We start from the raw sequence: 27,164 nt of genomic DNA, 5'->3' as shown, positions 1-27,164 counted from the left end.
AGCTATCCCTTTCATGGCTATACCTTGAGTGCGGACAGGCTCAGACATGGGGCTGGGGTCTCCAAGACCTTGAGCATTGACCGCCCTGATGATGAACAGGTAGACCGTATTGGGTCGCAGGTCCTTGACTGTGAACTCGGTGGTCTTCACATGGTCTGCCACTGTCTGCCAGCTGTTACTGACCAACTGACTGTAAAAAGCAAAAGTAATTAATGTAATGAAAGTCAGTAAAAAAGCAGCAATTGTACCACAGAAGTAAATACAATTGCATGGGGCAACAGAAGAGCATCCTGAATAAATATATATTTTTTTGGATTGGGTGAGGAAAGAAAAAGCTCTTGTGCCAATAAGATTTTTATTCATTTTCATTTTGAGGCATCCATAATTCTGTTTGAAATTGTCCTGACATGTGTCTTTTTTTTTCTGCCCACATAAACATCGTACATCTGTTACTGCCATGGAAGTTTGGGGTCACCAAATGTTACCCGAGGGTATAGGTCACAGACATACCCAAAAGCCTCAATGACATAGGAGGACACTGGAGTGCCTGCCTCAGGCCCTGGTTCCCATGACAACGAGATACTGCTCTTGGTGACATCAATGACCTCTGGCTTGGAGGGTGGCCCGGGGAGAGCCGTCGCATTGTGAGACACAAACTCCAGGAGGTCCGTGGAGTCTGGCAAACGAGGAAACACACGTACACAAAATGAATACTGTAGCTATCGCAAATCAAACAAAGCTACGTTGATTTTAATATGATTTCTATCTTCCAAATCTGACCTCGGACATCTAAGTAGGCACTCCATGATGTTTCGCCACTGGAACTGGTTGCCACACAGGTGTACAAGCCCATGTCCGACAGCTAGGGAAGACAAAATCCGAAAACAACTTTAAAATGAGGGAGATTTCAGATTTGTGAAGGAAATAAAAACTCAAGACTAAAATCCACCCATGAAGATTTTCTCTGCTCGTTCACATCACAGTGATCTAGCTTATATACGACGTGCTCTGCTGCTACATTTCACTGTATCCAGTAGCTTTTCTAACTCTGATCCAAGTTGTTTCCAACAGGCTCTTACAACAGTCTGGGCTTTTGAAGGAGGTTCACAGCTAGTCGTACAGTAAAAATGCATTAACCTCCACTGGCCTGCATTTGGCTCGAGAAAAGCCGGAGAGTGGATGAGTGGAGGAAACCTTAACACCGGGCAATTATAAAAAAGAGCCCAGTAAGAGCTTACATTAATTTTCTTAATTGATTCCCTCCAATAATAGTCCCCCCCCCATTCCCAGTGCCATCAACATTATCATCATCGGTGCTGACACAAGAAATAAGTGATATGACCATTTTGTTTTATACATGCAGGGCTTTAGGAGCTGCAGAGGACTGCGCTATGTCTTGAGAGAGAGAGAGTCAATAATGGAGAGAGAGACACTTTGGCACAGTGGGGGGACATTGTACATTGCAGTTCGTCCATTTTATTAGCCCCTTTAGACTCCTCTCACTCTGTCCTTGAGTGTAACTGCTGCCTCACACATGCAGACCAAATAGCAGTTTTTTAACAACTTTTAAAAATCAATATTTACCATTCATCTTTTAAAAGCAACCTGACTGCACTTGTCCATTTGAATTACATTCGGCTGACATCAGCCAGTGGTTGAGGGCATTTCTCTTTCATCTTTCACATGCAATAGAAGGATGTTAAGAGCAAACTCATAAAAACAGAAAACGGAAAGTACATCCTGGATGTCTTTGAGTTTGTGTGTCTCTATGTGCCGATGCAATACATGTGGATCACTTTTTCCTGTGGACAAATAATTAAACAAATAAGGAAAAACAGATGCAGAATTACCCGTCTCTTCCACTGAAGAACAATTACATTGCACAGAACACATGTATAACCTCCAGGCAAGTGGAAAGTGGTTTAGTGCACAGCATTATTACTCGCAGGCACACATTTAGAATAGGTTCAACCAATACTGTTCTAATGGAACCATTGTAAGCTAAACGGAATTGAAGCAATTGTTCAACCAGGTACAGAAAAAAGCAGACAGACTCTTTGTTCTGTGCTCCTCGACAGGAGATTGTATCATGCACTTCAACCCACTATCAGGTATCTTCACTAAAATCTATGATTTATTACTTCGTCTGCGGTTTTTGCAATTAAATAAAGAGCTCAATAAGGTTGTAATTTCATTGCTGAGATTTGACAACACAGTGGAATCACATTAATATTCACATGGGCATTAAAAACCTTATGTTTGCAAACGTATTGTCTGACCTTCCCTGCTCAAACAACTTTGCCGTGTTTTCACACGGCCACAGTAACTTTGGTTAGCCCGAAGTAGTTCAGTAATAGAGGGACTAAACCACAAACACAGTCATCAATCTGTAATCCCACCCTGGTGTTCTGAATCTGCAGGCTGCCGTGCTCCAGAAGAGAAAATCGCGGATCCTTTCCCAGCAGACTTGCCCCATTCTTTCTCCAGGTGACTGTAGGCTCCGGGTCCCCTGACGCCTGACACCTAAGCACAGATATGCCTTCCAATACTTGTGTTTGATTTGATGGACCCTGCCGAATTATGGGTGGCGGGCGATCTTTCATGGCTGAGGATAAAGAGCAAAGAACATATATTATTATTGAAATAAAGGGTTTTTAATTTTTTATGTCATAACATGAAGCTAAAACTCTCTGATCTATCTGGATAGATCTTGCATAATTTGTGTAAAAAACAAAAAACAAAACATGACTTTATGTGGCGTTAATTTGTAATTACCAATAATTGCTTTAGTGGCTGCAAACCCAAGAAGTTGGGGTTCAATCACTTGGATTTGTTGTGAGAGGAAGTGAGCTATCTCCGCAGCAGAGTAGTGTGCTCACTGCTCCGCATCACACCTTTGAGCTTTAATTACTGGGTAAGGATTAATGGCGCTTCATCCACGATGCTAATTACAATACCTTCTTATTAACACTTCTCAACACATTCATGCCTACCCTCTCTCTTCCTCTGACTCACAGCTGCACCTCCTCCCAGCATTCACACCCGCAGGCAAAAAAAACACTAAACTATGAATTGTCATGCCAAGCAGTACAACAACTCATCTATTTAAAAGCTTTTTAAAACATGTTCTATCATCCGAAAAAAAAACAAACAGCTTGTGCACTCTGCAACAGCAATTTCTCAAGCTCTCCAGACCCCATCTTCCAATTTCCTTAGTACGCCTCGCCACTGCTATCTGGCCTGTCTCCATTCGCACAAGTGTTTGCAGCGGACTCCTCGGTATTATTGTTCATCACACCTACTTCTGCACCGTGAGGAACACAGGCTCTCAAGCAGAATAGTCGAAAAATCAGGTACAGCCTGGAGTAGGGACATTAAGTAGAACTTCATGTGAAATTACTTTAGTATGACGGCTGAATAGTTTGCATTTGTGTGGCGATTGGCGAAAGTAACTGAAATACATTCTGCAATGAACAAACTTAAAAACAATATACTGTATATTTTTTCCTGCTGGCAAACTATAGATAGACTTAAATCAAAACATTAATCTAGCATAACCCCAAGTGACTGGAAAGCAAGCACCACTTCTTAATTAGCTACACTCCTCTAAGAAATCACATACTACAACTAGAGGGTACTCATATTACAAAATTAAGCATCAAGCACGGGCTTGAAATAAGGCCTTGACAAATAGTTCATCTTGTGTCTGTGTGACTGTGGTAATCTTAAACTGAGCAGTACAACAGATTCTACATTCCAGTGGCCTTTTTGAGTTGTGTCTTGCGCCATTATGATGAGTGCAACTGAGTGCAAACTCTTATATCCATCCGAACACCTACTATGATGAATTATTCCATACCTGAATCTTAACAAAAGGGTCACTGGAGGATACTCTTCTATACCCCTATTTTAAGTCACGTCAAAAAAGCCTATTAAATTTAGCTAGTATCTTGGCAACTGTGTGCTTACAACAATCAGTCATGCCCCCCATCCTCTGTGGTCCAAACCAAACATTTGGGTATTGATCTATCTCCTCTAAGTGACAGAACAGGAGTAATTTGCTCTCCAAAAACACTTCAACATATGCTAATGCAATAATGTGTGGGTGAAAAAGCCTAGCAACAAATGGAGAGAAAGGCATAAACAGCCCTTAGCTGGCAGCAGATCAGCACTTAATGCTGACATTAAGGCTTTGTCAAGAAAAGTGCGAAGTGTCTTTCCATCAGGGAGGCAAGAGGACTTTTATTTCACAGTTTTAGTATTTTCAGATCATTCAAATTAACCACAGTGAGGCGTCTGGCTTTTAGAGCATGGAAATGCAGTGTCTCTGGCTTAAGGTATGGGTTGATAAACAGACTTTTGTAAAGCAGTGTTCTAGATATATATGGTCCTGCAAGCTCATATCTATATTAGCTGTATAATTTTAAAGAGGTTTGCAGCAAGTCACAATAAAGCAAAGTGCCATTACATCAAATAGAGAATAATAATGATGAGGACCTTAAAATATAATCCAAACAGTTATCTTGCTTTCCAAGTTCAAATAAGATGTCAGAAAGCATCCAAATCTGAATGACATCCAGAGAGCCAAGCGACCAGGTTTCATATAAACATCTACTCTTTGTATCAAGTCACAACGTGTGCTTGTGTGTACTGTAATTGCAAACAGATATAATTGCATTTTCGGTCCATTTTAACATATAATAACACCAGAGAAGCAGTGATGTTTCTGTCATCTACCAGCTATTCCATAAATCACTGCAGATGATTGCAGGAGGGAAAATATAACTGTGGATTGAGCCATGCAATTATGCACCAGTGGTTTCAAGTATTAAGTAATATTATATATGAAATTACACAAATTTACTTAACTGGGTGTAACTATACAATTTATATATAAATAAAAATTGCTGTGATGTGTGTTGGTGATGGTAAAATTTGCTGTGGCTCTCATATTGTTGTATACTGTACAGACAATAATATTCTCTCCCTCTCTGTGTGTGTGTGTGTCCAGCCTTACCGTCTGCTACCTCAAGCTGGGCCTTGGCCATGATACTGCCTGCTACAGTGAGAGCCTGACAAATATAATATCCTGCATCAGAGCGTTGCACAGAGGAGATGGTCAGCTCTCCATTCACAGACACAGAAACACGACTATCTCCCTGTGTCGGCTGGTTGGGAAACAGAAGATCCTAAAAGGAACCAAAGCAGGTGGATAATGCCATTTAAATGTGTAGCAGGTAAAACGTGTACAATCAGCCAAATCTTTCCAACATTCTCTTTCCTGATAACAAGATATTTTCCAGTGAAATGTGAGGCATTCTTGGCCTTCTTCTTCTTCTGTTGCTCTCTCAAACAGCAATACAGCATTACAGTGTTGTGACATATCATATCCCACAAGTCTCCAGGGTGTTACATACATTATTTTCACTATGCCAACACTGTTTGCGCACTGTTTTGAACTGACCCAAGCGATTAATCTTATGGTCTCTATCACAAACTGTGAGATAAACTATTTTAAATATGTGTTTAATATATGCCTTCAAGATAGTTCTAGCTTGAAAATCACGTGTATGTAAAAAAGAAACGTAGGCAATATCTCTTCCCTACTCGCTTTAAATGCAACTTCACAAAAGGGTGCTCATCCTGCTGTGATAACCTGCAGTCACTATTATGCAACCGCATGAAGTTGACGCTTCAGAGCTGGCTGTATCAGCACCACAAGGAGGCAATCAGAATCTTTACCTGGCTACCCTCACGCTGCCAGAAGACAGTGGGCTGAGGTTTGCCTCTGGTCTCGCAAGGAAAGGCAGCTGCTCGTCCTTGGGCTACAATCTGGTCCCGGGGTCGCACCACAAACTGGGGTGCCTCTATGGTTTAAGGTATAATAAACCATAAACACAAATTAATACATTGACACATACTGCATTACAGCAGGACTAGTTGTAAAGAAAAATGCTAACTAAGAGATTCATGCATTCTTGATTATGTCAATCACACGAGCTATTGGCACAGACATATTAACAATTCCAAGGTGAGCCAATTCATATGAAAACCAAACTGTATTTCTTTTCCACAAACTGCTTGACGAAGCCTGGGATTTATAGTGAAAAAAAATGTAGATATGCATGTCCAATATTAGTTAGATGAATGTTTGTGGAATGCTGCAGAAGTCCATGCATACATGTGTGTGATAAATAAAAAAAACACATGCACAATGGGATCAGCTCATACTTACCGACAGGGCGAGCTGGTGACACAACAATGGTGTGGATGAGATTAGCACACAACACAGAGAGGAGAACAGCAGAGGAGTAGAACAGAGGGACAGAAAAAGAAAATGAAAATCAGAAATGAATGAAGTGGAATTGGGTTTCCAGCCATGGGAGGAGGGTGGAGCTCCACCAAAACAAGGTGACGGCATGGAAATAAGGCCTTAGCAAAATTAAGGGAGGAGTACAAATGAAATACATATGTAAAGAAATAAAATAAATTGCAGTCCGAACAATTAATATGAATAGCTATAATAAAGCTTAACATTTTGTTACACTTACATTTCCACTCCAGTATGTATAAGAACTTTAAAATTAAAGCACAGTTAATAAAGATAAAATATCATAAAGATCTGTGATAACTCGCTATATGTGTCTCTTGGCATTTGACTGAAAATACATGTATAAATGCTCTGCAATGAACTAGTATTATTTCTGAAGACAGGGTCAAGATATATTTTCCAGATTTAGGACTATGAGTGGTTTTTTTGGGGGGGGATCCATTATATGAACTATATATAAAACAGAGAATGAGTATTTGGTGAGATTAGTGATGAAGGATATGTATGGTGAAGTGCAAATGTGTCATTGGTTGCTTCTGAATGAATTGTTGCTTATCTTATTTTGAATGGACATTTTAACACTGCCCATTTTTTTTAAATAGTAATTATTGCTCTGGACAAGAGCAAAAAGCATTTTCACACAATATCAATTTTTAATATGGAAAAGCTTCCCCTCAGAGTCATGGTGTAAATATGGAGTGAGCATGCTGGATGGAGAATTAGCCCCCCGGGAAGCGTCATAACAGTTCACTTAGGGCCAGTTAAATTGTTCATATCTGGAGCCGAGCTGGAGATCTGAAACAATCAGCTCCAACATTCCTCTATATAAGAAGGAAAGAGTGAGACCAAGCCCAGCCTTCCAGCAGTGGAGCAATAACAGTCGTAAAATGAGCAATAAAGGATCGATTGTCCTGCGACCTGCTTCAGGAAATATCAGAAAATATCATGGATGGGTTATTATAAGCTTTGCAAGAACAAGAAGTGACCCACCTCTTATAGTCAGATAGGCAGAGGCCTCCACTTTACCGACACGGTTCTCTGCCAGACAGGTGTAAGTTCCCTGATCACTAACTGATGCTTTTTTAATCCTCAGCAGGAAGTCCTCTTTATCATATCTGATCTCATACCTAGCAACAGAAGAGAACAGTGACAAACCGAGGCTGCTTTCGCAACACTAGAAGACGAAAACAATAATTTGCATATTAAAATCTTTGTTTTAATGAATGAAAGGCAAACCACATAAGACAATGGAATTTAATCAAGTGTGCATAAACTCGTGCAATGCTTTACATGGAAGCTTTTATAAAGCTTGTGTCATTTTTAATAGAATAAAACATTTCTAAGGCAATTAGGACTCCCTGCTGCACACACTCCATTTCAGAGGCAGAAAAAAAGGGGGCAATTATGCTGAAACGAAGGCATGGCAAAATGAAAGGTGCTTTCAGCTGGAACTATAGCTGTTCCTACTATTTCAATATTTATATAAAAAAAGGAGGCACCCACCGTGGTGTTGTCTGTGCATATGCTATAATATTCCTGTGTGTGTGTGCGAGAGAGAGAGAGACAGAACGCGCAAGAGAGGGAGTATATCTGCATTGGAAAGAGCAAGCAAGAGGGATAGACAGATGGGGGGGGAGATAGACAAACAGTCTGAGAGGAAGGGAGTGGCAAAGTCTGACAAGCTGAATTTGATAAATGAGTCGAGCAATAAGAAATGACTAATTCATAGACACGCTCCATGCATCAGTGTGGATGCACCAGCGCAGCATAGTGTAAGGCAGCAGTGGTGCAGCTAAGAGAGCGAGAGAGAGACAGAGAGGGAGAGAGAAACCTCTCAGCTACCATGGTTTAGATAAGGGCCTCAAAGGGGCTACAGACAGAAAGGAGAGGAGCCCGGTTCTCCCTCTCTGGGGTCCTTTTTAGCGTGATCCTGCAAAATTGTCTGGCCAACCATACTGACTCAAAGATGGTCGGCAAGTCAGTCAGAGAAATGGCACAAGGGGTGAGGAAAAAGTCATATTTGAAATAGATGTTCCAAAAGGTGCGGGCAGAATATCGATGATGGTTGCGAGGTCCGTCTAGTGTCGGTTGAGGACTCCATTCACAGCGCATCCCTGACCCAAATACAGACCTCCCGGGAGGCTGGCGGGTTTAGGCAAAGAATGAAAGAAGTGAGGCGAAGATGAGTCTGAAAGTAGGACATGTTTCTAGATTCAAGGGGTCACAACTCAGGTAGGCAGACGCACCAGACAGAGAGAGGCTGTTATTACAGTCTACCTCAAAGCTCAGTCAAGAGGACTGCACCTTTATATATATATATTTGGATGATTTCTTAATAATTCACACATGCTCGGTCTTACTTGTTAAAATAATGGGTGCTGTCACCAGTGACTGGACTCCACCAGTGGGATTCTGGGCTTCGAGCTTCACAGCTTAGCCAATTGTTGAGTTAATAATACTGTATTGGAATTACTTGACACTTCATTTACTTGATAGTAACTTTAGTAGTAAATTTCCTTGTACATAATGTCAACATTAAGGAATTGTCCAATTTTCAATTTTGAAACTAAAAGTTAGGGGAAATAAATTATGGTTTTAATGGATGGCCAGACTGTAGAATAAGACATATTGTAATTAAAGGGATAAAGCACTGAGCAGTAACTATTAAGATCCACATGACAGGCCAATAATTATTTCATAATACTATTATTCTAGTGAGATTACAATATATGCTGAGGATGTGGGCCCACAAGACTGAACCATGCAGCAAGAACGCTGTAGAACACAATGCAATGGCATCACAACCTTCTGTGTATCAGCATGTATTCATTATGACTTACACTGTATGACTTTGTACACACAATCGCATGCATACACAGACAAATACATTACACTCCATTACACACATCCCTCACCGGCCGCGGGGAATTTCCACGTCCTCCTTTTTCCAGCGCAGAGTGGGTTGCGGGTCACCGTGGACCTGACATCTGAACTCCACACTCTCATCAACTAAGACCACCTGGTTCACAGGTCGTTGCACAAACGCTGGTCTCTCTGGATGTGGGCAGTACACATAACATAGAAGCTAAATATATATATTTTTGACAGAGTGATACTCTCTGTTTATCTAAATCAAATACTTAACAAGATCCCCCCCCCCCCCCCCCGTCTGAACAAAGCAAAGAGTGAAATGTAAGATTTCTTACCAAACACTGAGAGCTGAGCTTTTTCACTTTCTCTCTCCCCAACCATGTTGGCCGCCACACACACAAATATCCCTGAATCGGTCTTCTTAGTATTAGAGATGGTCAGCTTTCCACCACGAATCTGGCAAACAATGCATACAATCTCATAAACCAGTTCAATACAAAAGTGCTTGCCGTTGCAACAGTTCCAGGTCAATGTGAATGGATGAGTCACTCAGCGTGGGATTTATGTTAGTATATGTAAAAGGCTCAAGGGTGCTCATTGGGTGGGGGGGGGGGGTCCCACCGTGATCCTGTCGTCTTTGAGGTCAAGGCGAGACTTCTCCTTCCTCCAGAACGTGTTGGGTTCGGGATGCCCACGTGGAGGCTGACACTCAAGACTGGCTGTCTCCCCGACCGCCACAACCGCGTCTTGCGGGTTCTGTCTGAAGTCATCACGTAACACTGTGAAACAAAATAAAGGCAGCATGGTTTGTTATTTTCATTGTAAGAACAGCTCGTTCCATTGATTAAGTTGAAGCATCATTAGATTTCCTGAAACACAGTCATTTTGAGGGTGAAGTCATCTTGGGTTGACTCACATGCTCCCTTTGTGTAATACGAGAGTCCCAAGACAGATCTATGGAGACCACCTCGCAGGACTCATAGCAATATCTCAGTCTTAATAATACGGCTCATCCCAGAGGGGCTGTGGGCTCCACTCTGATCACAATAGCTAAAGATAGGAGTAGGTAAGCAAGGTATGGATCAAGAGGTACCATGCAGTGTGCACAGGAAGGACATCTAAATGAAGAGAAAGAAACAGAAGAGGGAAGTTGAACTCATTCATTCTCACAACAACAAGACCATTACCATCACTCTTCTGCTGACCTTCCACAAACTCAAAGGTTGGATGGAATAAATAACACTGTCACTATTCTTAAGTCCTACAGGTGGAGTGGGTGAAAAATGTGACGTGTAATTTGTGCTGGATGGAAACTTTATGGAGCCCACAGCTTAACAGTTTCATCCTCTGGGGTGTTTGATTGAACTCTCATCATTAGCTGGTTCATTGAGCTCCATCAGTCAGACGAGGAAAACGGGGGAACCTTAGAGAAGTCAGGACAAATATCTGAGTGATATCACCAGTGTGTAGGGAAAACGGCTATGCTTCGATGCTGTGAATAATAGTAACGCAGGAATATGTGAACAACAAAAGTTATCCCCTCGTCTCAATGGTCAAAAATACCCCACCGCCAGTAAACTCCTAAAATAAAGCCACTAAATTGATTATTAAACCACAAATCTATTTTGTATGAAGAAACAACATCTTATTTTCCGTGGGGTTATTTTTTTATTACATTTTGTAGTGCCTTCCTGCTGTGGTGTCATACGGCGATGAGGATCAGAATCTATTTCCCGTGGTTTGATAATTCGTTCATCTTGGAGGATTTATTCGTCATCTGAAAGATGACAAATCATTTTTCCGGGTTGGATTCTAACCGCATATTCTTCCTCTGATACCTTTGAGCCTTTTACGTAAATGTAGTAAAAGTTCATGCTAGACTGCAAGATAATAAATACAATAATAAACCTTACTGATCAATGGTATGGGCTCTCCTTTGAGTTCAGCAAATATATTCACTCCAAATTAAATAATAATGAATATGGCGTGATATCATTGTACCAAAAACATGGCAATTTAACATTTCTCTGGAACCAGGCGAAAGCCGTAGTTTGAAGATGGACCTGCACTTTGCAGCAAACACGAGGTCAGATGATGGTTACTAGAAAATAAAGTGGCAAATTGAAAGAGAAAACACCGGTGACCGAGGATACTGACTCAAACACATATTTTTTTCGCCTTGTGAAATGACAAGCGGGGAGACACAAGGTCTCATTAGAACCACGGCTGACATGGTTTTAAGACGTATCATAAACAGCAGCAAATGTCAGTGAGATATCCATGATAGAGGGTTATGCTATTTCTTTTGAAAATCATCCAACATGTCTGCCTTGGTACAAGAAACACCGCTTGATTGTACACACCTTTATCTTATTAAAATTCCATTCATGACAGTTTTCATTCGATCCTGCTACTGTTGGACATTTTATTTCATCAATGGCAGGGATGTCTGTACTTTATTTTGTGTGTTCAAAGGACTGAGAACATCAAATATCGCCACGGAACGACTTTTAAAGCCATACTTTTTAAAATGTATTTCGAACTGAAGATGTGCTCGCTTCTGCCGACTTAATAAGTTACCACTTCAAGAAGGTGTCACAACTGTGATCCAAAATAATATGAAAAATCTAGCGGTTTAAGTAGTATACAGGAATGACTGTCCTGTAAGTCATCACGGGAATCTTGGGTAAAAATAGAGCTTATGATTTAAATGTCGCCAAGACTTCCAGACGCTTTGCATTAATGCACAATGACATGTTGTTTTTGTGAAACGTCCAACGGTAGGAGGAATTTGAATTATAAAGAGCCTTGTGTGACAATGACTATGAAAATATCTTTGGAGAGAGCTACTGAGACTTGTCAAAAGTCTAATAAAAGTCTGCTATATGACATTTAAATCATATTTAATAATGACTTTATTTTACTTTATTATCACCACATCAGATACTCAGCTTTTCTTCATCTGATCGCCGCAGATCTTCTGTACATCAGCGAATGAAACAGTTGCCGGTGTTACGACTGCTTTTGTAAATGAAAGCTGAATGTAATTCATGCACTGGTGCTTGGCGAAAAGTAATGTTGAACTTAGCGTAGCACAGACTGAAAAAAGAAAAATATATGTGCGTTGTTTGCTTTTCACCCTCATTATAGCCAAAATCTGCGCTGCTGATATACTGTAGCGTGCGTTTTGAGTCCCATGGGGACGTCTCGAGCGAGAGGAAATATTCAGGAGAGAGCCAAAGGCCCCTCGGCCCACCTGTCAATCACACCCAGTCTGCGCTGCCGTCCACGAGCCTCATTTGCAGATTTTGGCACAGGCGCATGCCTAAACTGGCTGTCACGCGGTGCTACAAGATTAGTGACCCACTCATTTGACAAAACACTTCACGCAGCCAGTCACACAACTACCTTCCTGTTGCTGAGTTGTCACATTAAAGATGCTTCTATAACACCAAAGCTTGTCTGCAATCCAACCCGCACACCCACCCCTCGTTTTCTCTGCTTTCAAATTGCACAGCACCCAGAAAATAGGTTTTCATTGTTTTATGACAGGTGGTGTATTTAATAAAATCTAATCTGAATAAAAGGACAGTGAATAGTTTATAACCTCTTGCGACTGACTCCTACTAATCTGGTGTTAGTCCAAAACAATGGATTATTGCAGGTTCTATGGACCTTTGCAAGGGACTTAATTGTTCATTACATTAATTTACCAAATAACAAGGTGAGTGATTTTGGAAATAGGTTTTATTTCACAATGGGTGGAAAATAAAGTGTGGAATATCAGAACACAAATGATGATGCGGTTAATCACCATGATTCAGGAGAAGAGGAGACATGTGGTTGGAAATGTCCTTCTGGCATTCTGATTTCTTGAGACCCTCTTCAGCCACCGCAGCACTATGGATTGAAATTAATTTCAACATTTAAAAAAACCCCTCCAATCCATGAAAATCCCACGTGAGATGGTGTTACTCGGCTCACAAGCACCCCAAAGGACACAAGAGAAAAATATCAACTCCATTTGGTACCAAATACTCAGATTTAAAGGAGCCTGTTTATTCCTATGCAGTAATTGATGTTTCAAAGTGCATTTAACCGACAAAGCATTTAGAATCTGCTCTTGGTACACTTAATGTCTCATGTATCCATTAGGCTTCCATGCATTTACTGCAGTGTCTCACTTCAACGTCAGGCACAATATATGCACATCTTTACAAGATCTACGAGGGGGGATGTCCTTCTGACTTATTCACCCTGACTTTTTATCTATTTTTCATCTGTTGCAATCAATCGTTAAATTGAAACATTTTCTTTTTTGACTTTCAGCGTTAAAATTTGTCCAGTGCTTTGGTTTACACCAAACATAATTAATCACATATATGCAGATGTTGACCTCCGTTTGTGTTTATTGCTATCATAATAATGCATCGCAAGCTCAATCAACACAGAACTCTTGCGTTGCTTTAATTATCACAAACAGCTCTAATGTGGCTGTTTGGGGTTTGATGTCAAAATTAATGAGAATAACATTGAACATTTCTCAGAGGAATTCAACTCCCTTTTATAATTTTCTGAATCTGTTTTATGACGTCTAATATACTGTAGAAACCCTTGTATTGGGCCATTAAATTAAATTGGCACTCTTTAACTTTCTCAATATTTTAATATATTTTGTCAACACACGGCAAATTCAATATAACATTTCTCAATGGCATAAGCTGTAGCATAAAAAAAACCAATGCCAATTTTTTTTTAAAGGCAGTCAATTTGAGAATTCTGTCCACATTGTCTGTGAAAGAAACATGGTAATTAATCAAATGCAATTACTGATACAGTTTCTGATCAGTTTTAAACTAATAGAGCATGAATTTAGCCACCTCAAATAAAAAATTAATAAATCAATTAATTTAAAAATATTCATTCAGTTCACAACACTAAATGACAAATAAAGAAGGGGTGACAGACAGATGGTGATTGGTGGCAAAATTTCAGCCAAATTAACTCATTTTGTTTATTTTGTAGTGATCTGCCTGTGTACACTTGTGTGTCTGTGTGTGTGTGTCTTTGTGTGCATAAGTATGAACAACAGTGCCAACAGGCTGGTGGCCAAGCTGCAGAACACGGAACCTTACGCCACGCCAAAGAAAACAGATGTGGACGCACTGTATAGCAATACCTTAGAATGCAGAAAGAGACAGAATGGGTTATGAGCAGAGCTGAGAGATGAAGAGGCCAACTTGTGAGACGTCGTGTGTGACAGATGTTGTCCCATCCGAGAATTACAGCTGTAATGAAAAATTAATGTGGCGCGTGTGGACAAAGCTAGTCACACGGCAGGTTGGAAAAATAAATCGGGCTGTGCTTCTTTCTTTTGTTTTTTCCAGGCATATAATGTTCACATGTGCAAAATACTGCAGCCTGTTGTCAACTGTTGTGATGCCAAAATAACTCTATCGCGGTTGTGAAGCTTCAGCAGACGATGCATTGCAACAGCCAAGTGATGTCTTATGACAGTGGTCTGCTAAATTGTGCCTCGGAATTTGCTGAAGATTCCTTTTGAAAACCGATCGCCTGTAGGGGTGTGTCACTTTATCAACGGCAGTCAAGGATGTCCCATATCTGTCACATGAATAAAATGCACAGTGACTCATACGCACATACACACCAATGCAAAAACAACAAAAACAGCTGCCCTGTTCTTATATCACAAACTTTGCTGATGACCACAACACATCAGTGCTGTTTAGCAGGCAGACACGGAAGCTGAGACAGATTTGCCAACACACAGGGGTCGCATGAAAAATATAGAGTGGAGGGGTATAGTAGTATTTTTCTTTTGTATTAAATAAATAAACATCTTACAATGTCTGTGCCCTGAAAAAGTCATCAGCAATCAGTCAGGACTACAATCAGTGGGGAGATGAGACGCGTTTACACAGTGTCCCCTGGGGCTACGGGTCCAGCCCAGCCATATACTACCTATAATAAGTCTACGTCTACAACAGCAGGACACTGCTTGGGCAAATCAAGTCCCACTTTCCACAAAGCATGCTGTAGCCAGCATATTGAAACATTTATATTGAGTATGAAGCATAGAAAGCAAAACATGAAGATACAAACCAACAATTAAAAAGAGAATAATGGTATGACGTTTCCACCTCTAGATTGGCTAAAACTACTCTGCTTATTATATTCAAGCATATTAATGAGTGCGTGGTACATAATAAGACCAAAATACGGCCCGGGATAATTTCCATATATAAAACCAGGCATGAAATGTAATATTGAAGGTGTGGTGTTGTCAGAAACTCCATGGCAACCAAAGTCAGCAGTCTCCAAAATTATAAGCAGACAGCTTGAAAAACCTAGCTTTGCTTTTTTGGTATCATTAGTATCAAGTCAAATTAATGTTAGTATAAAGCTTGGAGATAGATGACTGTGGAGAATTAAGCAAGCCTGTGACAAAATAAAATGTATCAGCCTTTTTTTTTAGATACAATTCAATTTCTAAAAGCTGGACAACTGCAAACAGAGGTAGTACTGAAAGAATGTCTGCTTTGGTGTTAAACATGAAAATGACATTTGTTGTTTTCTCTTTCACCAAAAATGCACTGTATGCATGCTGTAGAGCTCATTTTACCCATATATGGATATTTGAATATTAAATTTCCACTTTGTCATACAATAAAAATATTTGTTATTCATTCGCTGGCCTTTGAGGTTAGGGAACTTCATGTTAAATTAACCTTCATTCTTTTGTCATGTAATGTAAATGTGGATGCTGTAGGAGCACCCCCACCCCCACACACACACACATCCCACCACATCTCCATCCCCTCATCTCTCACTTGCTATGCCTCTAGTTACAGTAACAGCATTCCCTCAGACCACATTTCCACATCTATAATTAATTACTCCTGTCTCCATGCATTTGTTCACTGGAACACATTCCTCTATTTCTCAGACTTGGACTACCTATGCAAATCTGCTCCTGCCTGCCTCCCAGAAGCTCATCTAATTACACGTGTAAATTCAGAATCACATCTGTGTGCACAGGATTATGCAAACATTTGTACGTGGCTGTAGTTCATGATTTTGCATTTTAGGATGCACAATGCCTCCAGTAATTGCAAGTTGGATGTGCTATCTCCTTGAGTATTTGCAGAGCAGCCTCACAAATTCTGGTAGGTCTTGGGGGGTATGTATGACCCATGTTCACATAGTTGCCTTTATTCTTTTCTTTTTTTTTGAGAAATATGAAGAGTAAGGAGAGAAAAAAAAAAATAAAGAAGAAAAAATAAATCAAGCCATGTTTTGTTCTCACAAACCATGGATATCATAGAACCTTACAGCAATATTATGGGGATGTATAACATGAGCTGGAAATGGACTCAAGGCTCAGAATCCTGCATTTTATCTCATTGTATCACTAAAGCTAGCAGAGAGCTTTCCCTACACGGACTCGTCTTTTCAAACTGAAATAATGCACGCCACTGAGTTTCACAGTCATCCTCATCTTCATCATAAAAATGGAATGAAGTGGATAAACAAAAGCTAAACGTGTTCTCTCACAGAGAGAGCGAGAGCGAGAGAGAGAGAGAGAGCATTTTAAAGGTTAAAAAAACAATCTTAATCTGATTTTCTACACCTTCCCTGTAATTCTAGCAGCCACTTTCCCTCTGTTCTGCAGCACATCCATCCTCTGGTGATGAATGAATGTGAAATCTTTGCAATATGTGTGGCGCAATCAGCTTTATAATACGACCCTGTTGCCTTGACTTCTGTGGGATTTAATGGAGGAACATTATACTCATGAAAACCAAAGTCATCAGTTATAATCTGTGCATTTACGTCATCCAGCATGACCAAACACACTTTGTGATGGCACAGCACAGACATTCTAACTACAACGTTCCTGGTCATATCGCTCCATGCATGGCTGCATAAAGATGGGCAACGATATGGGCACGTTTGGATAGTATAGAAATGTGTATAAATGCATTTTAAAAAAAATACGCTTTGGGCTTTACAGCAGCACACTGCAACCATGCTACGGATGACATTCAGCACAAAAGAAAACTAATTACTATGGTAATGTCATGGCACCACATTAACTGATAAAATATGACATGCTTTGTAGCCTTGATTGCTACTGATTTGACCTTTGATCTCTAAACGAATAAACAAACTGTAATTTTAGAACATGAATGTAGGGCACAATGTTTATGGAGCCTGGGGGTGAATCCCTCATCTCCAATAAGGATCCTCCACGGCACACCCAGAAATGATATAAACGGGATTTACATGGACAGTTTTCATTCTGATAAAAATCATTCTTATTGAAAGTTCCCATTAATTTTGACATAATATGACCTGGTGTTAACATGTACCACTAAATTTATTCAGAACGGTGTGACTTGGAAATGAAATGGAAGTGGGGTGTATTTTGCGTGTTGTACAAAGCTGGATGTCGGTTATGTGATCCAAGTTTTGCTTTTACTGTGTTCCCTTTAATGGAGCTGCAGCAGAACAATAATGCAAGCTTGCGTATACTGGAAACAATGAATACAACAGTAGGTATCAAGTTGAACCTTTTACATTGTTCAATATGTTTAAGAGAATATTTAGCTCCTGCATTAAAATGTGATTTCATTCAGTTTGGGTGTGGATGTGGAACATTTTCATTCTGATCGAGCATTTAAGTCAATTCAACCCGGTTATAGACTGATTCCAGGATGGAAGCAGGGAGGCTTCTGGTCAATACTGGATACAATCTATACGTGATGCTTGTGGGGTTGTAGGCAATCATTTAAAAGCTGTAAGTCACCGTCTACAATAAAGGGTTCCAGGTATGTGACTCAGTAACTCTGAGCAACTTTCATCTCTACCCTAGCCCCCCCTTCACCAATGCTCCACTGAGCAGCTTAGAAGATAATTCACCCCAAATCTCCGTTAATCACACGCATCCACATCCCCGGCAAACCCAAGGCCACCCAGCCCGGATCAGGATCTGTGCCGCTCGTTTTATGTGCAGCACAGATCCTGCACATAAAAACGAGCGGCTGCTGGTCGCTGACCTGCTGCTGTCCGACACCTTGCCTCCCTGCCTCCCTTTTCCATCACATAAAGCATCTAAGCATATTAAAATGAGCCATCTCTCAGAAGAAAGACTGTGGTGCCACTTCAGAAAATGGCATTCATTTTTTTTTTTATATATATATGGCATTTCCATAGACAGATGGAAAATCAGACCAATCTTCCAATGATCGGCCATCATGGAGTGATCAGTCTCCACTGAGACAGCCCACCCCCCATTCCTGTGTGAACACACACACACAGAGAGAGAGAGAGCGATGTACGTGCACAAACGCAGCTTCATATAACATCGCTCGCTCTCTCTCTTAAGATAAACCTGCTCAATACATCAACATCTTTATACCACACACATTCACATTTCAAGTTAATCATCTCTCTTTATCACCTGCCAGTCTTCCTCTCGATTATTCTTTTCACCCAAACCTCCCATTTATAGTAGATTTTGTGCAACGAAAGAAGTGACTTAATCCTCCAACTCCGCAGACAGGTCCATACATACACGGTGCTTATTGTCTCTCCTCAAAGACAGAACGGTTTTAAAAGTGAATCTAAAGGTCTAAGTGATGGAAAAATGGAATAAATGAATTAGGGTTGGTCATTCTTTGAACAGAGTGCGTGGTGTGCCGCTTCACAAAATAACTGTAAACACTGAAATGGCTAATCTCCGCACAGCTGTGAGCATTAGGTCCCTTAATCCTGGTCCAGATCGGTGATGTGTTCACACTGGCTCAGGGACAGATGAGCAATAGCCACCAGGCTGCCAAGTGGGCTAAAGACAGTCAAACTGGCTCGAAGCTTCCTGTTGGACATGATAAGCTGTGAATCTGTGGGTCCTGGAGGGCGGCTCCAAACGGCGCAGTGTTTGCATTGCATCCTGCAGCTTTCTGAGAAAGTATTCTTCTGGAATATTACACACTGCAATACATCTATTTTTAGGTTGCACTGAAATCACCTCCATCTGCCCTTGGGTTCAGGAATAGAGAAAACTAGAAAATAAAAAGTCATATAAACAGAGTGGAAAAAAATCACAATTTAAAATCTAGATTTAGTTGGACAGGTAATGATTTAATCGATCTAAAGAAAATACAGAGGCTTTGATTAATCGCCAATATAAATGTGTTCTGTGACATGAACAGCATTTTCATAATAGCAGCAAACACAATACATTGCTTTCTCAAATTAACCTTAAACAATGTGTGCAACAATCCAATGAAGCCATTTCACCTGTCGGTACACAGATGAGCTGCCACATAGATCAGCTTCAACTGTTTACCCTCGCCGAAGGGGAGACAAGGGTATTTCAATTGGGTTTGTTTGTCTGTCCGCGCGCATAACTCAAAAACTAGTAACCCAATCGACTTGAAATTTTTACACAAGCAAGGTTCTGTCCGTGGCTCGGTCCTCCCCGAGAATGGCGTTGATCCGGATCTGGATCCAAATTCTAGAATTATTTTTACATCTGGAATTGTGCTTGTGCTGTAACATGGGAATGTCACTTTAAGAGGGAGGGACGCAAATGGCATGATCGGAAAAAGAGTCCAGAAGGTGTGTTGTAGAATGCAGGAGACAAAAATATTACTTGACGTTACTGAACCGAGGACTGCAATTCAAAGTTGCCAAACGAAGATGAACGCGAGTCCAGTCGTTCATTTCATTTCAGGGGTGCAACATAAAAGTTGTATCTTTTCCCGTTCCGGAGCAGCAAGCTAGAGCAGGTTTGGCCCCTCTGATCCGGAAGCCCTGTTTACTGTCTCACAAGATCGAATAGTCTTTTGGAGGCGAGGTCTGCAATCTCTGTCATTCTAGTTGTCAGTTGCTTATCTTCCTCTCTCTCATCCCGTTTTTCTTTGCCTTTCCCTCAAAAGTCTTTTTGAATGGATTTCACTTGAATCAGTGCAGTTTGCTCAGATGCTCTCTATTTAAAACAAATATTTTTGAATCCCATTTTTTTTTTATCATACTTAATCAAAATCAAATTCTATTTGTTTTTGCTTTCATAACCTGTCAATCAGACTTCTAACTCACATGCTATCACTCATCAAAGACAGACCCCCCCCCCTCCAATGCAATATAGTGCAGGCACAGTGATGGTTCCCTTCCCTCCAGGCAATTTAATAAGCCTGTAAATCATGGTAAAAATGATTGCTTCAGAGGCTGACTCTGCAGTACAAGGACTTGCACTTCTTTGCCGCGGACAAACTGGAGCCAGTCTGCACTGACTTTACTGTCTGAGCTACATTCAACGCCATGTGCCAAACCCAATTGTCTGTGGTCAGATCAAGAATGAGAAAAAGAGACATCTGTATCTCGTATCAGTAAGACAAAAGGTCAGAAGTGTAAGGCATGCAATAAATGACTGACAGATGCAAGCGTGGACGTGATGCCAACACATATTCTCTTGTTACAACGCGTAGGGAAACAGACAATCCTGCCTCAATCCCCCGGATAAGAAAACTCAGCTCATGCTTCACAGCATATAAGCAGTCGGTGCAAACAAAGCACACAGTGTTGGCTTCCACTGCTTGTTCTCTTTCAGTTTGCTGTTGACTTTCAAAGAATCTTCATGAAATCAAAAGTATTTCTCAAAATCAAGACTTCAAGATTAAAGACCAGCATTTCCGTAAACTACAGAGTTAGTTGCCATTAAACAGGCACTGATTTTTTCATTCAAGTCAGTAAAGGGATGACATTGATTATCTCTGAATGTCCAGGCAACAAATGCTGGTTTAAAATATTTAATGGACTTCCTAAGAGTTATATATATATGCCACAAACAATTAAAAGATTGTTTTCCTTTAATCACAATTGATCCATTTATTTTTAAGATATTCTTAGTCCAGCCAAATGCTTTCAAATGTGTTTTGAAAGGAAGTCCAGTGTGAGAGTAACATCCAGTCATCATAATGTTCCTCTAAGATGACTGGTGTTGTTGTTGTTGTTTTGTTTTGAAAGTCTGAGATGCTATAAGATGTGAAAAGTGGAAGACAATAAAGGTAGAAACAGGTCAACGAACGGAAAGCTGATTGTTGTGCAATATAAAGCTGTACTCAGGAAGTACTCCCTGCTTGAGAAAGACTATGCTTATGGTTGTTAAGTTGCTGCAATTACTGGCTGGCAGAGGCTTTGGAGAAATACACCATTAACCCCGTCATCAGAAGAAAGAGAAAGCAGCCGCCCGTTTTCTCTCGGGGAATGTAATTGATGAGACACCAGGAACAACACACCCACTGGAGCGCCCAGTCCCACTGCAAATTATTGCTTGGGTACAGAATGTGTGTCTCCTGGTTTGCTGTTTTCATGACATTTGGTGCCTGACTAGAGTATGGTCATATTCCTTGGGTGTCAGAGGTTGAGTAATTACAGTGCAGCCTATATCCAACAGCTTGTTCTTCAACTAAGTCTTTTGTTTTCTCTTCTTTTATTGTGTAGATAAGCCGACTTGTGCTGAATTTCACCACCATACTTATAATTAACATTTCAGGTTTGAGTGGGCGTGCATTTTCCGCATTTCAGATTATCGTGTTTGTAAGCGCAGCTCCATTAACATTCTTCCAGGAGACAGCCTAATGACAGCTGCAGAAGAATCATCCTTCAAACTGACGCACAGAGGCTTGAGCACCCACACATCACTAATACGCTTTTGCAAATTCTCTCAATCCAAGGTTGCATGTAAATAACACACTGCTGCACTGAAATATCCATGCAAAGTGAAGATTATTACCTCTGCCATGAGGGCAATGTTTGCTGCTGGTGTTGCTTCGTTTGCCTATCGGGGGGGATTGCAAAGAAACGTATGAATGAATTTGATGCCATTTTTAAAAGGTATATGATACGGAACAAGTAATAATCCATTGGATTTCGGTGGCAATCTGGATCATCATCCGGATCTAGAAACCTTCGAAGGACCCATTACAAGATGGGGTGCTACAAAAACAAAAATAACGCTGTCCCAATGAGATCCGCCATGATGCTTGCATCTTTCATTTACAGGTGAAATGTTTAGCTTGTCTTTGCAAGGTCATTTTTGTAATACTTTGCTGTAGTTTGGGCTAATTACCAAATGAAAACAAAATTATGACCTTCATTCCTGAATGTAACTCTAAAGCCATAATTATACAACTAATTTTAGTCTCACTGTGGAAAATCAATGTCACCCCTTTTTGGCTTTGGGGCATTTGGGGCAGCTTTGGCTCAGAACGGCCATCCACTAATCAGAAGGTCAGCTGTTCAATCCCCGGTCCCTGCACTTTACATGTCAAAGCGTATTTGGGCAAGACACTGAAACCTAAATGACTCCCAGTGCATGTTCCACTAGTGAGTGTGTGATTGTATGAATGGTTATCGTTCATAATCAGCACGTGCCACTACTGTGTGAATGTTGTGTGTGATTGGGTGAATGCTTGCTTGTGTTGTAAGGCAGTTTGGCACTTGAATGCATCTTCATGCCCACCCACCCCACCTCCAATTGAATATACTGTATATAGGAACCTTCATTCCCTGTTGCCCTACTGCACCACCTCTGCTTCAACCAGAGTTAAACTTATTACATTATAAAGATAAGTGGACTGCACATTCAAATGTTTCCCTTGAACAATTTTCTATCCCGTAATTGTGAGAATCTCTTTTTAGAGAATCCCTGCCTGAGCTTGAGGAATCTCATCCACCTCATCAGCCATTTGGTGAAGGTATTAAACTCACCCCCTCATAAGCTCTTTGCTGGGATATAGAAGTAAAGCGTAATCACTGAGATAACTATGCAGAGGTGTAGGTGTTCATCTGTCATTTCTGCCATTTTTGTTTTTGCTCAAACTTTACTTGGGTCTGTTGTCTTCATCATTCTATTGAGGCTGTCAGAATTATTGCCAAGCAAACAGGATTTCATTGTGTCCTTATCATTTAATTGATCGGCAGAGTGATCTGTAATTAATGAATTGTGTCGGAGCGAATTCCTAAATTAGAGAGCGCAGCCTGTAGTTACAACTTCATTGGTTGCGATTTGATCAGACTGGAACATTCAACATAGCACCGTTTTCAATTTATATTCCCACCTGCAACAGAAATATACAAATTAGAGCAATATTTACAAACAAATAATTAAAATAAATTCTTTGCGAGCAAATATATTGGGATACAGTTCGCCAAAGACAATGTGTGCTCTTACTTTGAGGAGTGTGCATAAATTAGTAATAAGAACTGTGATCCCCTTGCTAGTAGATAGAGTAAAGAATATATAATTATGCATGAGCAACGATGGGGGGGTTTATGAGAGGAAGCAATCTAAACTGCCAGATAGCAAGATGTTCTGGGGGGTAACATGTGGAGAGAGGGAGTGTTTAATATGGATGGATAGCTGCATACTTCCAACATGGTGGGTGTGCTGTTGCGCCCTGCATGGCTGAGTCGGACTGCAGTGCAACTAGCTGTAGCTCACTCTCAAAAGCCTCACCCACAGAGAGTTCCCCAACTGTCACATGCCACTGAGCCACAGTAAACAACACACACAAATACACACACAGACATAGCAAAGCCATTTTCATTAACAGAACCACTGGCACTCTCAGCCCAGCTGGTTCCTGAGTCGACACTGGAACTGCACATCTGGTGTCAATGCTCTGTTAGAGGGAGGCCATCTGCTTGGATGTAGAGGGGGGGAGATCGGAGAAGAGGCAGGGAGTCAAAAGGGATTGGGGAGACAACAACAACAACAACAGGACTCATCAATACTTTGCCATTCAATGTATGGACATTAATATAGATCTGTTTTGTCGGATGAACTGTATACTCTACATGCATTAGTCCTCTTCCGGGTAAGAGGCTTGGACGTCAGGTTTGCTCTCTGAGCATTTGGAGCTAATGGCAGTGAACAGATAGCGTGTTTAATGGCCGTGACTCTCAACAAAACACACATCTTCTCAACATGAATCATTTTCTATCTGCCTCGTCACTATCAGAACAGGGGAAGTTAATATTACATAATGCAACCACTGCGATGGTGGCGCAGTGGTTGAGAGGGTCGTCCTATGATCGAGAGGTTGGCAAGACACTTCACCCACATTGCCTGGGCGCATGCGCACGCGGCCACCAGCAGCAGACTACAGTTAGACTGTAACTGCTGTAAACCAAATTGTCCTCCGAGGGACAAAATCAATAAAAAGTATTTAGTATTACACAGAAACATTACTAATTTTCAGGCATTTCTACGGGGCATTGATGAACATTTTAATAGTTATTTTAAAATCCATCTTATTCAGTGTTGCGCTGCCTACTGGTCTGTTTGTATTAGACACTGAATGAAGGCATTCCCATATGGAATACATGCAATGATCAAATTAACTCTGTTGAGCTGCATTTATACTGTGCTGGAAATTATATGCAGAGCTGCATATAACACATGGTGTTCAACAGTGTCACATAGATGCCCCGTCAACAGCTGCAAGCATGAACACAGTGTGCAGAAACGAGAATGAGCCGACAATAAAATCATCTTAGTCACCGACTGATGAATTGGCACAAGCCCAGATCGCATGGTGAAAGCCCTGTACCAATTTGTACCACTTAAAGGGGACAGGTGCATAAGCAGAAAACTGCCTTTATCTTCCTGATTGAATTGTCAATGATTCATGACATTGTTTTGTTAAGTTTTACTGACCACAGATTGACCCTGACGCACGTTCGGATCTCACAATTTTGTCAGTGGGAGGCAAAAGCTCAGGAACCCTTTGAATGCACCAGAAGTAATGTACTTTTACTTGTACACACACACACACACACACACACACACACAGAGCCTCCTTCCACCAGCAACCGACTGAATCATGCTGTTATTAAACCTTGATCGGAATTCCAGATAGAACATTATCCACTTAGTTATTAATGTTGCAGCTCTCCTGGGAGGACAGAGTAGGCGGAAAGGGAGAGACGCATGCCACATATAAAAATACTGACAATAAAAGCTTTATCACTGGAGGTATAGGACTGTTTACGAATGGGGTCTGCATTACTTAAATTCTGCAAAAATCGCTACTCCTGTTAGGCAAGAAACCCGAGACACACTTACACACACACACGCACTGCTAAAGGAGATCCCAAAAACCTCCAACAAAAAGCAATTACTTAAAAAGCACATTATTATCAAACCAATCAGGGAAAGTGGTGAGAACCCAGATACCGCAACCCCACACTAGATCCTTGTTGAGACTTTACAAAATGACTCAAATCCAAGCCTCAAGGGAGACAAAGAAATGGAGATTTACATTTTATTTTCTTTGCTATACTTAAACTTCAGCCCCTGTTAATTAGAAATCCAAAGGAATCCCTTCATTTGGCGTGCAGAATTAAAACTTTATGAAAAACAACATTATGAAGATGTATGCAGAAATGTGATGTTAAATAACAAGTGAAGGAGAGAAAGGCAAATCAGTATGGCACCCTTGCTGCCTGTATAATCATGGCAGATAGGAAAGCAATTAGATAATGTCTGTATATTTGTAAGGTTTGTGATAAAAGCCCAAAAGGTAAAAGAAAACAGCAAATTCATATATTCACATATAAATAGAAGTGAGCATTACTCCAGTTCACAGCTTCATCCAGAAAAACAGCAAAACAGTAAAGATTGCCAGGTGCAGAGGGAAAATATTAGCAGCCAGATTGCTTTAGTGCATTTCGAGTGTCGGTCTGCAGCTGGTCAGCGGCTGGTCAGCGGCCTCAAAACGTGATCTCTATTTGGATCCTCAGCTTCAAACCATCAGCCACAATTTTGTAAATTGATAAACTGCTTGAATAATGTTGTGCTGTTTATCCAAACACCTCTGTTTTTTTTGTTCACCAAAAAACATCAGCTGGACCTCTGGAAAACCGTGATGGACAATTGATTAAAACAATTCAGCCATACTAAGAATAATAATTTGTAGCTGCCGTGTTTGAAACCAAGGAAGATGACAAAAATCATCCAAAATCAAAAAAGGTCTGCTGACCTCTAGAGAAAAGAAGACAAGATATAGTTTAGGTTTGCTCGATTGTCAAGGTTGAATGGAAACCAATTAAATTTGTTGTCACTTAAGGTACACATATGCTCTTTAAATCAGATAAGCTTTTGTTGTCATGCTTTATGGGTAAAACAACAACAACAGCAGCAAATAGTTCTGCTTTATCAGTGTCTCTTAAATCCAAACATGATGGCTGTGTGTAGAAATGTTGTGCCGGCCAATAATTAGGGTGAAAATTGTTATTAGTCAAGCCAGCGGTTTGCAAACTGTTAAAACAGGACAGTGGGCGGCGGTGAGGTTTGAGAAAACATCTGATTTGCACTCTAGGAAATATATTTCCTTCCTGTTCCACTAAATTCAGGTCTTGCACAGTGTTTTCTAATCTTTATTACTCCTTTTAAGAGTTACAGCATCTGTACGTGAATCCGCCAAGGCACATGTATTTTTCCTCACAGGGAGTGAATGATACCACAGTGATACATGGGGAGTGGTGACTGTTGAACCCGAGCCAGCCCGGCTCCATGGAGGAGGAGGGGGGGGGACACACATGCAGGGAACAGGAGGCAACAACTGGGGCTGGTTCTAGCTTTGATGAGGAGGCATGAGAGGAAGACAGGCTCAGTCTTTGAGGGAAGCAGGTGTGCAAGGAGGTGATAAGGATGTTGTGGCAGGTTCTGCACACACACAGAAAATAGAACACACACACACACACATGCTTGCGAGAAAAAAAAAAAACCTCCTACAAATACCGCTTGCTGAAACTCATTCAACTTCAACACTAAATTGAAATGACATCCCTTGAAATATTTGAGCTTGTGCTAGCACTGTCCCCGACTCTTTCCTTTCTTTCGCACCACGGCGAATTATGGGGTCCCAAA

The 27,164-nt window shown here is 40.8% G+C and overlaps 1 protein-coding gene across 1 annotated transcript in view; it reads right to left on the bottom strand.

Annotated features, from left to right (window-relative positions):
- Nucleotides 1-27,164, bottom strand: part of LOC137914701 (roundabout homolog 2-like) — a 67,428-nt gene that overhangs the window by 22,618 nt on the left and 17,646 nt on the right. Inside the window, exons 3-13 of the mRNA XM_068758200.1 lie at nucleotides 9,824-9,981; nucleotides 9,538-9,658; nucleotides 9,247-9,385; nucleotides 7,322-7,458; nucleotides 6,236-6,247; nucleotides 5,743-5,867; nucleotides 5,018-5,189; nucleotides 2,400-2,605; nucleotides 781-862; nucleotides 511-676; nucleotides 24-190 (exon numbers count right to left, since the gene is read on the bottom strand). Of these exons, the coding sequence (XP_068614301.1) occupies nucleotides 24-190; nucleotides 511-676; nucleotides 781-862; nucleotides 2,400-2,605; nucleotides 5,018-5,189; nucleotides 5,743-5,867; nucleotides 6,236-6,247; nucleotides 7,322-7,458; nucleotides 9,247-9,385; nucleotides 9,538-9,658; nucleotides 9,824-9,981 (1,485 nt within the window). The remainder of the gene's footprint in view (nucleotides 1-23; nucleotides 191-510; nucleotides 677-780; nucleotides 863-2,399; nucleotides 2,606-5,017; nucleotides 5,190-5,742; nucleotides 5,868-6,235; nucleotides 6,248-7,321; nucleotides 7,459-9,246; nucleotides 9,386-9,537; nucleotides 9,659-9,823; nucleotides 9,982-27,164) is intronic.

The sequence above is a fragment of the Brachionichthys hirsutus genome, unplaced genomic scaffold (assembly GCF_040956055.1).
Source record: "Brachionichthys hirsutus isolate HB-005 unplaced genomic scaffold, CSIRO-AGI_Bhir_v1 contig_926, whole genome shotgun sequence".
Taxonomy (NCBI): domain Eukaryota; kingdom Metazoa; phylum Chordata; class Actinopteri; order Lophiiformes; family Brachionichthyidae; genus Brachionichthys; species Brachionichthys hirsutus.
This window is presented reverse-complemented; position numbering and strand designations above follow the sequence as displayed.